The sequence below is a fragment of the Adiantum capillus-veneris genome, chromosome 22 (genome assembly GCF_014529385.1).
Source record: "Adiantum capillus-veneris isolate H3 chromosome 22, ASM1452938v2, whole genome shotgun sequence".
In the NCBI taxonomy this organism is placed as follows: Eukaryota; Viridiplantae; Streptophyta; class Polypodiopsida; order Polypodiales; family Pteridaceae; genus Adiantum; species Adiantum capillus-veneris.
Window position 1 is genome coordinate 124,087,502 of NC_140952.1, and position 15,978 is coordinate 124,103,479.

At 45.5% G+C, this 15,978-nt stretch overlaps 1 protein-coding gene across 2 annotated transcripts in view; it reads left to right on the top strand.

The window, feature by feature from the left end:
• The first annotated feature begins 713 nt into the window (after positions 1–713).
• Positions 714–15,978, top strand: part of LOC147430151 (E3 ubiquitin-protein ligase At1g63170-like) — a 49,090-nt gene continuing 33,825 nt past the window's right edge. The window contains exons 1-2 of one of the 2 annotated variants that reach the window (XM_086494653.1): positions 714–871; positions 1,209–2,194. In XM_086494653.1, coding sequence (XP_086350779.1) covers positions 1,431–2,194 — 764 coding nt within the window. In that variant the 5' untranslated portion in view covers positions 714–871; positions 1,209–1,430. The remainder of the gene's footprint in view (positions 872–1,208; positions 2,195–15,978) is intronic. The other variant, XM_086494654.1, reaches the window with a different exon arrangement.

Below are 15,978 nucleotides of genomic sequence, written 5' to 3' on the forward strand. Positions count from 1 at the left end.
TCATTAATTTCCGCGACTCTCAAGTTAAATAGGCCAATTCAATTACAAGTGTCTTTTGTAATTTGAAAGGATTCTTTAGCGTATATGTTATGCTATTATTGAAACACACACACACATTTTTGAACTTCTCATCTCAATTCTCTTTCTCTCTCATGGTGCACACATGCACCCTCCACGAGTCTACACCCAACAAAAAAGTGGAAGAGACCCACCTCACGTCCACCGCACCCCCGTAGTTTTCAATCGCCTCTTCTATTGCTTGTATTAGAACAACAATGCTTGTGCAGTGTTGATTGTAGCCAATCTGCATCGATGGGAATGCAAGAAGATGATTGATTGGTTGCCACGCTTCGCAAGAACAGGTGGAGAGCAACAATAGACCATTGACAACCATGCATGTGCACAATAGGGGACTGGTCGGTTGCTGTTCTTGCCCTCACCGTCCTCTTGCTAGTCGTGCTGCATGTGCCGACACTCTCACTCGCTCTTGAATATCAGGTCTTGAGTTCAACTCTCCTCGTCGAATAGATCTTTAAGGTCTCTTGGGATAGTTTCCTACGACGTTGAAGTTCTCTTCTTCTTTTTCTTCTCCTCTCTCTCTCTCTCTCTCAACGTTAAAAACTTCTCTTCGGTCTGTCTCAAGGAATCGTGACACATTTTTCTTTATTTTTTCCGTGCTCTCAATAGGGACACAAAGGTATTTTTTCCCATACATTTCAGCACAAATTACTTTGTCATCAAGCTTTCCACGAATTTTTTATACGCACGCCAGTGACCTGACTTTTCCGCATTCCAGCTCAGTGGCTATGGCGGGACATTGACACGGAGAAGCATTGGGAGAGCGCTGCTAACACCGGGATCTTACTGTCAGGTTGGCCATTCTCCCTCCTTCACACACCTGCACACTCTCTCTCTCTCTCTCCACACACACACACACACACACACACACACACACACACCCACCCCTCGCCGTCATTCGTGAGCTCTGTGGCATAGATCTTTCCGTTTCATGTCTATTCGCCTGCCTCATACGGCGGCTGTGCGTTTTCTTACTTTTTCTTTTGGTCTCATCTTACCGAGGGCCTCCACATTTACTTCCAGAAAACAATGTAGTTCGATTGATATGTGAATTTGACAGATTGTGTCTTTGCATTTTGTACATTCTTGTCTGCGACATAATGATGGCTGTTTTTCATTGTGCCTTTTAGATACTCCTCCAGTTATCCTCCTTCTCAAAGCATACCAACTCACATAATCGTGTATGCAGAAGAGACGCCTTTTTGGAGGGCATGAGGTTTATCTGTTATAGAAGCTTGTTTGCCAAGGGATGGGCTACTTGACATGGAGAGGTTGATTCGGTACGGCACGAAGATGCTAAAATCAATGTGGACATTTAGAGTTTGGTTTTGTGAAGGTCGCTCTGTGGGTTCATGGCAAGTAGCAGGATTGATTTGAATCTAGTTTTGAGCCATAGCGACACCCACCCTTTGCTTATGGATCAGGATACTTGCAACGAGCCCCACAATATTGTGCGCTCTGCTCCAATTGCTCAGGCCATCCCAAATGAGCACAGCAGCTTCCATTCACTGAATTTGCCATCCCATTCACCTCAAGAAAACACTGTTGGTGGCCTCGAGTCTCCCATCGTTTCACCAGTTTCAGCACCAAGTCAAGCTCACCTTGATTACCCAGCGGTTAATTCTATCGGAAGGTCGTCTTCATCATCAAGCCGCTTGCAACTCATTCCACGAACCAGTTTGTTGAGGACTTCCAGCTCTGGACAACAGCGTAGAGAAAGTAGCAGATTCAATTCGCCTCAGCGAAGCGGTTCTTTGAATTCTGGCTTGTGGATATCTTTTGAGGTGGCAATCACGTTGAGCCAAATTATCGCCTCTATTATTGTGCTTGCATTGTCACGTGATGAGAAGCCAAAAGCCCCTCTGGCTCTGTGGATTATTGGCTACACAGCAGGTTGTGTTGCTATCCTTCCGCTTTTGTACTGGAGATATAGACAGCGTCATGCACGTCACCAAGAAGATGATGTCACATCAGTATCTGTGGCTTCATCGTCTCATACTTCAAATTCTCCTCGTACATCACAATCTGTATCTCAGCATAATACACAAGTGGAAGATTTGGAAAGGGGTTTGCCAATATCTGATGGACCTGAGGTTGCCAATCGTGGGAGTCCCAGGTATCATGCTTTAGGAAATTTCATGTTAACTGTGTCAATTAGCCTGACTGTAGATGTATCAAATGTGTTAGGATCTTGCGCAGACATGCGAAGCTGCAGTGTTAGGTTTTTTGGTGTGCATCATTTGTCATTCTTGCTTAAGTTTTCCGGTTTGGCTGAGTGTCCTCTTAGGTGCTTGTAATATATTTGTCAGTTGCGTGACATGTAGTCCTGTCTATTACGGAAGCAAGTACATGGCATAGAAGGACTCCTACGACAAAATTCTTATGTATGAGACTTAAATTTGGTGCTTCGCAAATTATGACTCATATCACATAGAGAATGTGTGCAGATAATTCATCATATTTTGTCAGTGTTTGTGCCATTATCATATATTTTCTCTTTCATGTGCACTTGCGTGTAATGGACCAATAGCAACTTGTTGTTAGCTTTTGCTTTATTTGCTTAGCGAGGAAGTTTGTTAATGTCAGAAGTCCTATAGTGGCAGTTTATTGTCGCATCTGGTTAGACATGGTATCTCTTTCAAGAAAGCTCTAAAAATCTTAGGCTCCAAAACCGATGTTAGAGCTCTGTGCTTCATAGACATTTGGAGCAACACTTATCAAACCAAAAGTTACAACCATCTGTAAAAAGTACGTACAATCATGAATAACCTGGAGGTAAATTGCTAAGGTAAAAAGAGGAAGGTGGGGGGGGGGGGGGGGTGTTAGGTGCATCGGAATGAATGTTGTATTTTCTCAAGATTAGTGATCTTTATTGCTCAAGGTTCCTTTTAGTTCTTAGGGAAAGAGAGAGCTTTCCGTCTTATGGAGAGTGCTATGATCACGAACAAAGTGAGTGGATATTGTGCGTGCAAGTGAATGAGACTGAGAGAAGGAGAGAGAAGAGATACGACACCCGAGAGGTTGTAAAACCCTCCTCCGAAGGCCCCACTCTCGTCGGCGAGAGTGGTCTTACTTTGATTGCACAAAGGTTTACAATGCGAATGCAATGGACTGATGCAATGGGACTATGCCGATGACGATGACGGCGACTTGACGGCTGAAATTTGAGATCTTCTAATCTCTGAATTTTGGGACTGTTTCAGTGGCTAAAAATGAGTGTTTTGGCTGCATTTTCTTGGGCTAAAGATGGGGGAACTTTTGCAACCGATCTGGGATGTATCTGCTAACTTGCTAAAGGCTGAAAATAATGTGTATTTGCGGCAAGTTGGGGTTGAAAGTCAAAACGCTGCAGCAAGGCAAAAACGCCAGCAAAAACGCTAGCTTGGCTGAAATTGCTGATGTCAAAACGCTGATTCTGCTGATGCTTTACAATCCCAAAAACGTTGGGCTTTGGGGGCTGCCTGAAGGGGTCACAAACGCCAGGAAATGGGCTGATGTGGCGATGGCCGATTCTAAACAAAAACGCCAAGAGGAGTGGGAGGTATGGCGATGGGGGGTCATGAGGGGGGTACTGCTGAGAAGTTGCCTGTTGAGCGGGAAGCTCCTGCTGCCTCTTCTGCCAGAAAGTGTGAACTTTGGTTTGCTTATATATTAACTTAGCAAAATTGCCCTACCTACTTTTGTAGGAAAGTCACTTAAAAATAATAAAGGAAAATCCCAATACATAGCAAAATAGGCTAAATGCACTGGAAAATTCCCCTAACTGATGGTAATGGATTCTGATGGGAATTTCGATGATCATGCTATGTGCAACCGAAGGATATGCATCTATGCTAAGTGACTGGGCATGCACGGTCTACGAATAGACTCACAAACGTGCCAGATCACTGCTAATCTAACTTGATCGGACGGACTGAACTGACTGAACCCTGCTGTGGTGTAGCTTGTCCACGGACACATATGGTTGGGATGTGTCACGTGATATCCCCTCCTTTTCAAAGTGAGGTATTGGTACCGAACTGTATGGCGTCGAGGGAGATCGCCAACAGCATTCGGAATCCTGGAAGGGACTCTTCGCCGGCCCACTCTGCTGTGTGTGTCGAGCGGTACTTGAACTTCATAAAGGTCTGCAACGCTTGCTTCTTTGGGCCACGCGGAAAGCGACTCAAAGTCTTTTTAATCTCCTTTCTTGCTTCAACTTCGTCTAGAGATTTGCTTCCTTCGTCTTCAAGAATCTCCATGGCTGAAAATTCTTGAAACCATCTCCAACACAAAACCATGAACATACCCATTCCATGTAAAGTGAAGGAAAAAAATCTTGTCTTCTCTAAAGACTGTGCATGCAATGCAGATGAACATAGAGACGGAGTGACAACTCGTTCATCAAACACATGCAAACAATGCGGTTGAATCTTTTCTGTTTGATCGAAATCAATCATCTGTGGCAAATCACAATGGAAATGCCCATGCTTGGTACACATATAATCATGTGCTCGTTCAGAAACTGTGTCATGCCAAGGAAGAGACATGAAATGTGACTCCTGACATACAAACTTTTCAACTTTTCATGCACAATCCGCATACATTCGTGCTCATCTATGAGAGAAACGTGCTCAACATACAATATGTCATGCCTAGGAAAAGGGATCACATAACGATGCTGACTAAAATACAGGAAACGATCACGAATGAAACATTCGAACAATGCGTGCGTATCAATCATGCGAACACATAATACTTCCTGTGATGGCTCTTTGGACCAAGGCTCGAGAGCCAAGATCGCTTCTTCGGGATCTATCGAATCTTCTTGTGGGGGATCTGTGGACCTCGACTCGAAAGCCAAGATTGATTCTTCTTGAATGATTTAATCGTCATGTGAGGGTTCTTTAGACCTCGACTCGAAAGCCAAGATCGGATCTTCGTGATTGTTCGAATCTACAACGAGGTTAGTTTTGCTAGGAAAAGCATCCATGACATTGCATGTTTCGGTCGCGCCGTTCTTGGCTTGCCTTTCTTTCGGCTTCTCTTTCTGCTTTTTCTTTTGCGTGTCTGCGTTTCATTTCTGCCATTCTTTTCTTAAACATCTGCTGTAACTCCTCCATAGGAGTTAGTGCAATCTTTGTCGTAGATGGTGAAGGGTCGGAAAAACCTCCTGGTGGGGAAAATTCTTCTTCGCCTCTCATGCTCATCACTTCCAAGCGAAGTATCCATTCGGCTTCGAGTGATGACCATTTTGCAATTGTGGGTTCTTGTGGGTTTTTAAGTTCACGAGGAACTTGGGTTCTTGGGGGTCTTGGGTTCTTGCGGGTCTTGAGGTTCTTGAGGTTTTCTTTTGCTTGCAAATCGCGTTGGAGAAGGATCTTCTCTTCACCCGAGTTCTACTCCTTTCTGCGGGCGCACCCCTTGGCGGCCTTGCTCTCACACCAAGGTTGCTTTTTCCCACCTCACGTTGATTGGCCGGCCGCTAAGTGCACGGTTCGCTCTCAATGAGTGAAAAGAGAGAGAAGGGGAGGCTGGACAAGCCCTTCTTTCTTGGGATTCCTGTCACTCTTCAACAAAAACACGATTAGGAATCGCCATGCCCAAGTAAACTTGGGTTCGTGCAATCACAAGCAGCAAAAAAATTCTTGTGGTTCTTTCCTTGAGTAATGCAGAACACTTCCAAAGCTCTGATACCAATGTAAGGTGCAGCGGAATGAATGTTGTATTTTCTCAAGATTAGTGATCTTTATTGCTCAAGGTTCCTTTTAGTTCTTAGGGAAAGAGAGAGCTTTCCGTATTATGGAGAGTGCTATGATCACGAACAAAGTGAGTGGATATTGTGCGTGCAAGTGAATGAGACTGAGAGAAGGAGAGAGAAGAGATACGACACCCGAGAGGTTGTAAAACCCTCTTCCGAAGGCCCCACTCTCGTCGGCGAGAGTGGTCTTACTTTGATTGCACAAAGGTGTACAATGCGAATGCAATGGACTGATGCAATGGGACTATGCCAATGACGACGACGGCGACTTGACGGCTGAAATTTGAGATCTTCTAATCGCTGAATTTTGGGACTGTTTCGGTGGCTAAAAATGAGTGTTTTGGCTGCGTTTTCTTGGGCTAAAGATGGGGGAACTTTTGCATCCGATCTGGGATGTATCTGCTAACTTGCTAAAGGCTGAAAATAATGTGTATCTGCGGCAGGTTGGGGCTGAAAGTCAAAACGCTGCAGCAAGGCAAAAACGCCAGCAAAAACGCTAGCTTGGCTGAAATTGCTGATGTCAAAATGCTGATTCTGCTGATGCTTTGCAATCCCAAAAACGTTGGGCTTTGGGGGCTGCCTGAAGGGGTCACAAACTCCAGGAAATGGGCTGATCTGGCGATGGCCGATTCTAGACAAAAACGCCAAGAGGAGTGGGAGGTATGGCGATAGGGGGTCATGAGGGGGGGTACTGCTGAGAAGTTGCCTGTTGAGCGGGAAGCTCCTGCTGCCTCTTCTGCCAAAAAGTGTGAACTTTGGTTTGCTTATATATTAACTTAGCAAAATTGCCCTACCTACTTTTGTAGGAAAGTCACTTAAAAATAATAAAGGAAAATCCCAATAAATAGAAAAATAGGCTAAATGCACTGGAAAATTCCCCTAACTGATCGTAATGGATTCTGATGGGAATTCCGATGATCATGCTATGTGCAACCGGAGGATATGCATCTATGCTAAGTGACTGGGCATGCACTGTCTACGAATAGACTCACAAAAGTGCCAGATCACTGCTAATCTAACTTGATCGGACGAACTGAACTGATTGAACCATGCTGTGGTGTAGCTTGTCCACGGACACATAGGGTTGGGATGTGTCATGTGACAGGGGGGGTGGTGGTGGTGGGGGGGGGGGGGGGGGGGGCTGGGAAGCAAAGGTAAAGGAGTTGAAATGGGGAAGTCTTTCTTGAGTTTGTAGGTGATGCACCTCTGGCTCTACGCCAACTCCCTTTGTCACAAATGGGAGCGCATAACAATATAAAATATACTCGGATAAATGGAATTTATCATTTAATATTGAAGCCAAATTATATAGAGAGAAATAAAGAGAGAGAAAGAGAGAGTGAGAAGATCGACACAGTACTGGGACCAAAAGATGGGTTGGTTCCCCCCCCCCCCGTAAAAGTATCTTTATTACTTGGGAGAAGTCTATACAAGTACTTGAACCGAACGTATTACCACGTTCATTCTAGAATAAGATTTGATGATTCTTGGAAGCCTCAGCTTTCTATTCCTAGGACAAAATCCTATTCCAAGGAACTTTTGTTCCTTATTCCGAATCCTCGAGAACCAATGTTCTCGCCTCTCGATCTCACCTTCCAGACTCAGGGCATGGCATCCTTGCAACTCTTTCTCGACTCGGTTTCAGAGTCCTCTTCCTACAGAATAACTCTGCTTTCCTAGACACGAAATCCTTCCTTGGGAATCTCAACCTCCGGATCACAACTCGAGAGATTACCTCTCTCCGAACCATGGATCTACTCCCAAGCTCTGGGTGCAAAACCCTTTGGCTGATCTAGCTCTAGGTTCTCAAGACGCTCTTCTCCTACAGAGGCTTATGCCTTCCTCAGCTCCTACTCCCTCACGAAGAGGAAGTACACTTGCAAACAAATACTCAGAGATCATAACATGAAAAACTTTACCTTCGGAGTCTCGATGCTCGAAATGCAACTCTGTTCTCAAAAAACAATTTCCCGGAGGAGATCTCTATACAGAGAAACTTCTCTTCCAATCCTACACATAGAAGAGGTGTGCTCTCGGGTTCCTTCTCGTAAATCAGCCCCGTCTATGACGTTTACGGGCTGTAAACAGAGGAAAACAGCAACTTGTCGAGATAGAAACTCTCTTTGTAGGCACCTCTTCGCGAGGGAACTCGTGCACTAGGTCCTGGCGATATCTGGTACACTTGGGGCATCAATGGGCACCGGCAACGTCTTCTTCGCGGCTGACATCTGCATGAGCATCTTCTCCTTGCAAGCGCTCGCCTTCTCTGTCTCTGGGAGTGAGAGTCTCTGCTTTTGTAGCTCTTGGCAGCCAGGGAGAGGGGCGCTAGAGAGGGAGAGAGATCGCTGATGCTCAGCCAGAAAGAGAGAGAAGAGGATCATGGGCTGCCAAGAAAGAAAGCACTGGAATCACTATTAAGGCTTCAAATGCAACTTGAAACAGCTGAATAGAATTGTTACAAGAGAGGGTGAAGGTAGATGGAGAAGATGTCGGAGTTGTACACAAGTTGGTGGCAGTGGATTGCCATTGCAAGCGACCCCAAGTGGGGATTTTGTTTATTGATCGAATTCTTCAAGTAGAACTGCCAGATTATACCCTTTCGGGATCAAATACTTAATAACCCTCTGGCTTGATCGCACCCACACCCCTATAGCGTAGGTAGCTGGCGTGATTAGCTCCCCCTCATGTTTTATTTGTGTTAAAAACAACCTCCCATATTACCTAGATATTTTTTAAAAGGTTAAAGGGTTAGCTTTCTATAAGAAATCATATGATATAAAGAGAGCTCTCGTCATCAGTCCCTCTGTACAATATGTCACATCAGTACCTGTGGATCATGGTATGATGCAAGCATGCCGCATCATCACTTTGTGACATATAAACCCCCGCCACCCCCCCCCCCCCCCCCCCCCCCCCCCCCCCCCCCCCCCCAAAAAAAAAAAAAAAAACCTAAAGAAGAGTGATCGCTCTTGGATCACGCCTACAACAGAGACATAAACCAAATCGTAGCAGACACTCAGTCCATGCATACATACCATCAACATCTCCACAAGACAATACTTTCCCAAAGCATGATGTCACGTGCACATCTAACCCTATGTGCATGTGGACAAGCTAACTCCTATTTCTAAGGTTTAGGAAAGCCTAGGAAGTGTTTTGGCCAGAGTTACCAGGGAACACCGGAACAGCATTCCGGAGGGTTTTCATGCATAGTAACAGGGAATAGCCGTTTTCAGGTCTCCGTTCCCCGTTCCCATTCCAAGTTCCCGTTCCAAATCCCCGTTCCGTGTTTCAAACGTGAGTACGCCTAACAGGGAATGGCATTTTGTTCCGCGTTCCCGTTCCCCGTTTCCGTTCCGGTTTCCCGTTCTTGGTAACTATGTTTTCATGGCCCAGAACGGCCAGACGTTCCGCAGGGGGATTTGGTACAGGAATGGCCAGCCCGGAACAGCTCGGAACGGTTGGGAATGGCAGATTTTCAGATTTTTGAGCTTTATCTTGTGAGGCTCCCCCTTCTTAAATGCCCTTCCCCCCACCCCTTACCGTCATAGTGCACACAAGCTTTCAAGGGTCAAAGCCCAAGCTCTACCCTCTGGAGTCTCAAGTCTTGACTCTCAAGCTCTAGCCTCGTTAGTCTAGACTCTAGACTCTAGAGTCGACAAGGCTCTCTCCCTCTCCCCCTCTCTCTCAAGCTCTCTCGAGAGTCGAGTCTCCCACTCTCTCTCTCTCTCTCTCTCTCTCTCTCTCTCTCTCTCTCTCTCCGCATCCCTCCCCCCTGAAGCTCTCAAGTCTATACGACACACGTTCGCCATAGTAAGGTTGAATGGTCTTTAAATCAAGTTTTTTGTGAGTATTAGAGTCTTTTTATTAGAGTCAAAAGACTCTGACACTACTATTATTCAATCACACAGAGCTTAAAATTGCATTATTTGGGTGTTTTTATGCCTCCCGTTCCGCACCGTTCCGTTCCGGACCCCTCACCGTTCCCCCGTTCCGCGGGGGATCCCATCGCCGTTCCTGTTCCGCGTTCCGGGTAACTATGGTTTTTGGCACCCTTGTGAGCCTGTACGCAAGACATGCTTGTCCATGCACTTTAGATTAGTTGCATACCCTCTGATTGCAGTGTGCACATGAGCATAGCCAATAACTCATTATTAATAAGTGACATTTTTAGAAATCATGGGTTTTTATTGGCATGACCCAACTTTAATCCCATATATAAGTGGCCATAGGGGTCACTTCTCAAGCATAAGTTAGTACCCTCAGTACTAGCACCAAGTACCTGCAGTACCTCAACACCTCTAGCATTTTTGCTAGCACTACCACCATCAACATCCACGGCGTTTTACCATCGACATACTCAGTCTACCAGCGTTTTTAGACTATAGTGGCAGATTTGCATTGCCATCAGAATTCAGCCCAAAGCCTCAAACCAGTCAGCGTTTTCAGAATTCAGCCAAAGCCTTAGATCAGCAAGCGTTTTCAGTTTTCAGCCTTTAGTCTCGCAGAACCAAGCATTTACAGCAATATCCCATCAGCATCTCAGCATTTAGGACCATTGAAAAAGCATTTGTGCAATCTAAAGCAAATACCTCTCTAGCGATAGAGAGGGGGGCCCTTGGAGGGAGGCCATCTGGTGTTAGTCTTCTCTCTCTCTCTCTCTATCACTCACAGAACCTTCACTCACAGTATCATTCTGTCTTCTCTCTCTAGTCTTGCACATCTCTCATGAAGTAAAAGGAACTTTGAGTACGCAGAGCACTCATCTTGAGCATTCACCATCAATCACTTACGATGCTCATTGGGATTTCGGATAATAGTCTAAAACACAAAGTTCACACTAAACATTTAGATGCAAACAATTTATCTTGTCATCTCATCCAATTTAGAATTGATGCACTAGAATCACCATCTGGCCATCTAATCTAGACATAACTCTTGATGCACTAGGATCACCATCTGGCCATCTAATCTAGACATAACTCTTGATGCACTAGGATCACCATCTAGGCTCTAGCCACCTCAATTTAGACGGAACTCTTGATGCACTAGCTTCTCTAGTCAGAATGTTGCTGTCATTACTCTTAGATTCTCAAACAAACATGCAAAATTTGAAAAGAGTAAACATCATTAGTTGCAAACATGTAGAGTGTCACAAAGTGATGACGTGCCATGACCTTACCGACCGGACAGGGAGAGCTTTTGCCAGACAAAGGACCCAAGTTAGAACGCGGCCACTCGTAAATGGCTGTGGAAATTGTGCTATAAAACACGGCGTGTTTTTTGGATGATGATGTGGTATGCTCTACGAATTTGGTCTACTTTTCAGTGAAGGTTATTGAAAGCGTTGACTTTTACAGGCGTCAGCTTTTGGGAACACTAGTCTTTCATAGCTTTTTCTTTTGGGCCAAGAGCCTTCATAAGTGAGGCCTTAAGGGCCACTGCCAAATTAGTGCATGGTTGCACAGTTGTAGTTGGACTCCTTGGCAATTGTACTCTTTGAATCATCAACATAAAAAGAAGTACCGTGCGGGATAGTTACCTAGAATGGGATTTTGGAACATGGAACAGGGAACGGCAACGGGCATTAAACGCCATTCCTTGTTACAGATACTCACGTTTCGAACACGGAATGGGGATTTGGAACGGGAAGTTAGAAGGGGAACGGGGAACGGAGACCTGAAAATGGCCATTCCTTGTAACTGTGTCACAAAGTGATGACGTGGCTATCGACAACAGAAACCCTAATTTCTGCCAGAAACCCTAATTCCTGCAAACCCTAATTTCTACCAAAAACCCTAATTTCTGGAAACCCTAACCCTAACTGCTGGCTGAAACCCTAATGTGGCTGGAAAGCCTAAAACAGCCGGCTGAAAATGCCACGTGGCCAGCGTACGGATTTCCGGAAAACGCGCCAGATTTTGCTGAGATGAAAAACAGCCAGCTAGCGGCGCTAATTTTTGCTTTTCTCCACGCATGATACGATGTGAGAGAGAGAGAAGGATACTTGCTTTATTTTATTAAAGCCACACAGAGAGAGAGAGAGCTTGTGAGAGAGAACACTTGTTTTTGAACTGGAAGCTTTTGGGGCTCTGCTTTTGGGCATCCCTTGTAATCTTTAAATAAACGGTGAGGGGCTCACTCTGCAGAGCATCTGGACGCAGAGTATGAGAGTGAAACCCTAACCGCTCTCTTATACTTTGACATTGATTTAATACATAAAGAAATAGCGAAAGGCGCCAGTCTTTGGGGCCAATATCTCTAGGCACGGAACTCCGCCAAGCCAATGCAAATCTATTGTGATCTGTGAATTGTTTTGAAGTGGTTATTTGGTGCTGTTGCGATTGATTCTTGACTTGGAGTGTCCAAGTTTGTTACAGTGGTATCAGAGAAAAGCCGATTTCTCTTCTACGGAAATCCGATCCCGAATTTTTTTTCCGCGGCACCTATGGCTTCACGCAAGGATCAGTCGACTCCCTCTGCATCTGGAGATGCGGGCAAGGATCACAACGAAGATGCTGGCAGAGAGTATGGCCCGCCTCAGCCTACTCAGGCGGAGCGACGAGAGATGGAGCGTCGTCAATTGATCGGGGATGCAACGAAGATGATGCTCAATTTTGCGAAGGATCCAAAATTTGCAAAATATATGAGCGAGACTTCTTTTCAGGAAGTGTACGAGCAGTTGCAGAAAACCACGACACCACCCCCGAAACCCGCTCTCAAGAAACCTTCTGCTCACAAGAAATATTCAGAGAAGGAATTAGAAGAGGTGGTTGATGCACGGATTGCTCAGCTTTTTGACGCACAAAAGAAAAAGCACGGCAAAAAGCAGAAGAAAGGCACTGACTTCCCGGGTTATTTGGGTTGTAGTCGACATTTGACAAAGCAAAGAAACAGAAAAAGCGTGTTCACTTTGAAGGAGTACCTAGTTGTTGTTGTTCTTCTTCTTCTTCTGACAATTCTTCTAGCTCTTCAAATTCGAGCGAAGAAGACAGAAAAGGTAAAAAGCGAAGCAAGAAACAACGCTTCGGAAAGGGCAAGAAAAAGGCAAAGAAGTCTAAATCTCGCCCAGAGACTGACAATTCTACTGAGGACTCGTCTACAGACAGTTCAGACTTCGATGATGGAAACTTTTATGCGAACAAGAAGAATTTTTATAAAGCCAACCAGTATTACTTTCTAGAAGATAAAAGCAAGAAATTCCGAGAGTTTAAGGAAGGTGGACACTCAATCAAATTTGATACTTTTTCAAGATATTCAGATGCTTCGAAGGCTTTGTCTTTTATACAACAGTTTGACATTGCTTTCGCGGGAGGACGCTACTCAGAGCACTCCAAGATTCAAAGAGCTGTCTCTTACTTTAAGGGGAATGCTTGCACTTGGTGGTCCACTCTTCTTTTAAACAAGACTGCGCGAGTTAAATGGCTGAAATTTAAGAAGCTTTTTATTTCTTCTTGGTTGACCGAAGAGTAGGAACGCGATATACGAGCTGCTTGGAAGCATCTTCGGATGACCAAGAAAGATACAATCAATGCTTACTGTGAGAGATTCTGGAGCTCTTTTCTACCCGCCTCTTCATTCAAGAAGATCTCGTTCAGAGAACAGATTGAGCGGTTCACCTTGGGTCTACCTACAGAGATCCGAGATCACTGCTTGGAACAGAAGTCCGCTTCTATTCCGGAGTTGATGAGTCATGCGAAGCGGGGCTTTGCCATTTACTCTGGCAGTCTAACCTACCCCACAGATGAGGCCATGACACAACGAGCCGAACAGACTTCTGGGAATGAAAGTAGAAAGAAAAAGAGCAACCCAGAGAAAAAGGATGCACGACCCAAGGTTACTTCTCAGGAGCGAGCTCGATTCATCAAGGAGGGGAAGTGCTTTGAATGCGGGGAACATGGACATATCTCCGCGAAGTGCCCTAAAAAGGCACAGAAAGAACAGAATGATAAGGACGACGACAAGGCTAAGAGTTCGAGAGCAGCTGAGAAACGTGGACGAAAAGGCAAGATGAAAACAGGACTGGTTCCAGATTGTGTGGGTACCGATCCCGATACCATGGACGAGAGTACAGAACTTTGCCGAGCTTGGGGCAAAGTGAAAGATCAAGAGCCCCTGATCTTCTTTGATGGAGGAGCCAAGGCCAACTTCATTTCACCGGAATTGGCGGCGCGGCTCGAGATCACTCCCAATTGGATGGGACCACTTGCGGAGGCAGTTCTAGCGGCTCCCGGCAGGGACGTAGCCATTACACTTGTCATTGGCAAACTTCGGTTGCATTGTCAGGGGTATTTGGGGCATGAGGACTTCTTCATAATGCCTTTGGAGGGTTGTTGTCATGTGACACATCCCAACCCTATGTGTCCGTGGACAAGCTACACCACAGTAGGGTTCAGTCAGTCCAGTCAGTTTAGATTAGCAGTGATTTGGCACTTTTGTGAGTCTATTCGTAGACCGTGTATGCCCAGTCACTTAGCATAAATGCATATCCTCCGGTTGCACACAGCATGATCATCAGTATTATCATAAGTATTTCCTTCAGAATCCATCAGATTCAGTCAGGGGAATTTTCCAGTGCATTTAGCCTATTTTCCCTATTTTTGGTATTTTCACTTATTATTTTTAAGTGACTTCCCAACAAAAGTAGGTAGGGCAATTTTGCTAAGTTAATATATAAGCAACCCAAAGTTAGCACTTTCTGGCAGATGAGCAAAGAGCACAACAGGCTTCCCCAAGCAGCAGGTGCTCCCTCCCTCTCTCAACAAGACCTCCCCAAGTCATCCCTTGGTGAGCCATCCCCGCATCGCCATCCTCTCCCCATCTTTGGCGTTTTCCTCACAACAGCCTATCGCCAGCAGAGTCCCCACCATTTGTGTTTTTCCCCATCGTGGACAGCATCAGCCATTAGCGTTTTTGCTAACGCTAGCAAACCTGCCCTTATCAACGTTTTTGTGTAGCGTTTTCAGCAGGTACAACAGCAGGTACCAACAGTCCTAAAAACACAGCCAGATAAAGACAGATCCTCAACGTTTTTGCCACCGCATGAACCCCGACAAAACCAGTCAATTTCAGCCATAAAAACAGGAGTGAATCATTCATTTTCAGCCTCCCAAAGTGGTGCAGATTCCCAGCCAATACCCCTTTGTGGACAGCAGATAGAAGAGCATCGAATTCAGCCCTAAAGTCTTCATCGTCGTCATCGACATAGTCCCCGTTTGCATCAGCCCATGCATCATCATTGTACACCTTTGTGCAATCAAAGTTAGACCACTCTCGCCGACGAGAGTGGGGCCTTCAGAGGAGTTTTTTACAAACTCTCAGGTGTCGTATCTCTCTTCTCTCTTTCTCTCAGTCTCATACACTTGCACGCACAATATCCACTCACTTTGTTCGTGGTCAGCACTCTCCATAAAGACGGAAGGCTCTCTCCTTCCCTAAGAACGAAAAGGAACCTTGAGCAAATATAGATCACTAATCCTGAGAAAATACAACATTCATTCCGCTGCACCTTACATTGGTATTAGAGCTTTGGAAGTGTTTTGTACTACTCAAGGGAAGAACCACAAGAACCACAATTATTTTTTTTGCTTGTTGCGATTGCACGAACCCAAGTTCGCTTGGGCGTGTCGATTCCTAATCGTGTTTTGTTGAAGAGTGACAGGAATCCCAAGAAAGAAGGGCTTGTCCAGCCTCCCCTTGTGTCTCTTTTCACTCATTGAGAGCGGACCGTGCACTTAGAGGCCGGCCAATCAACGTGAGGTGGAAAAAAGCAACCTTGGTGTGAGCGCAAGGCCGCCAAGGGGTGCGCTTGCAGAAAGGAGTAGAACTCGGGTGAAGAGAAGATCCTTCTCCAACGCGATTTGCAAGCGAAAGAAAACCTCAAGAACCCAAGACCCTCAAGACTCAAGAACCTCAAGAGCCTCAAGAACCAAAAACCCTCAAGAATCAAGAACCTCAAGACCCTCAAGAACCCAAGTTCCTCGCGAACTTAAGAACCCAAGATCATAGTGCATGGTCGTCACCCGAAGCGGAATGGATACTTCGTATACAGGTGATGAGCATGAGAGAGGCGACGAAGACTCTTTCCCACCAGGAGATGATTTCTTCAACCCTCCCCCTTCACCATCTACGCCACCAAGTGCACCAAACCCTATGGAGGC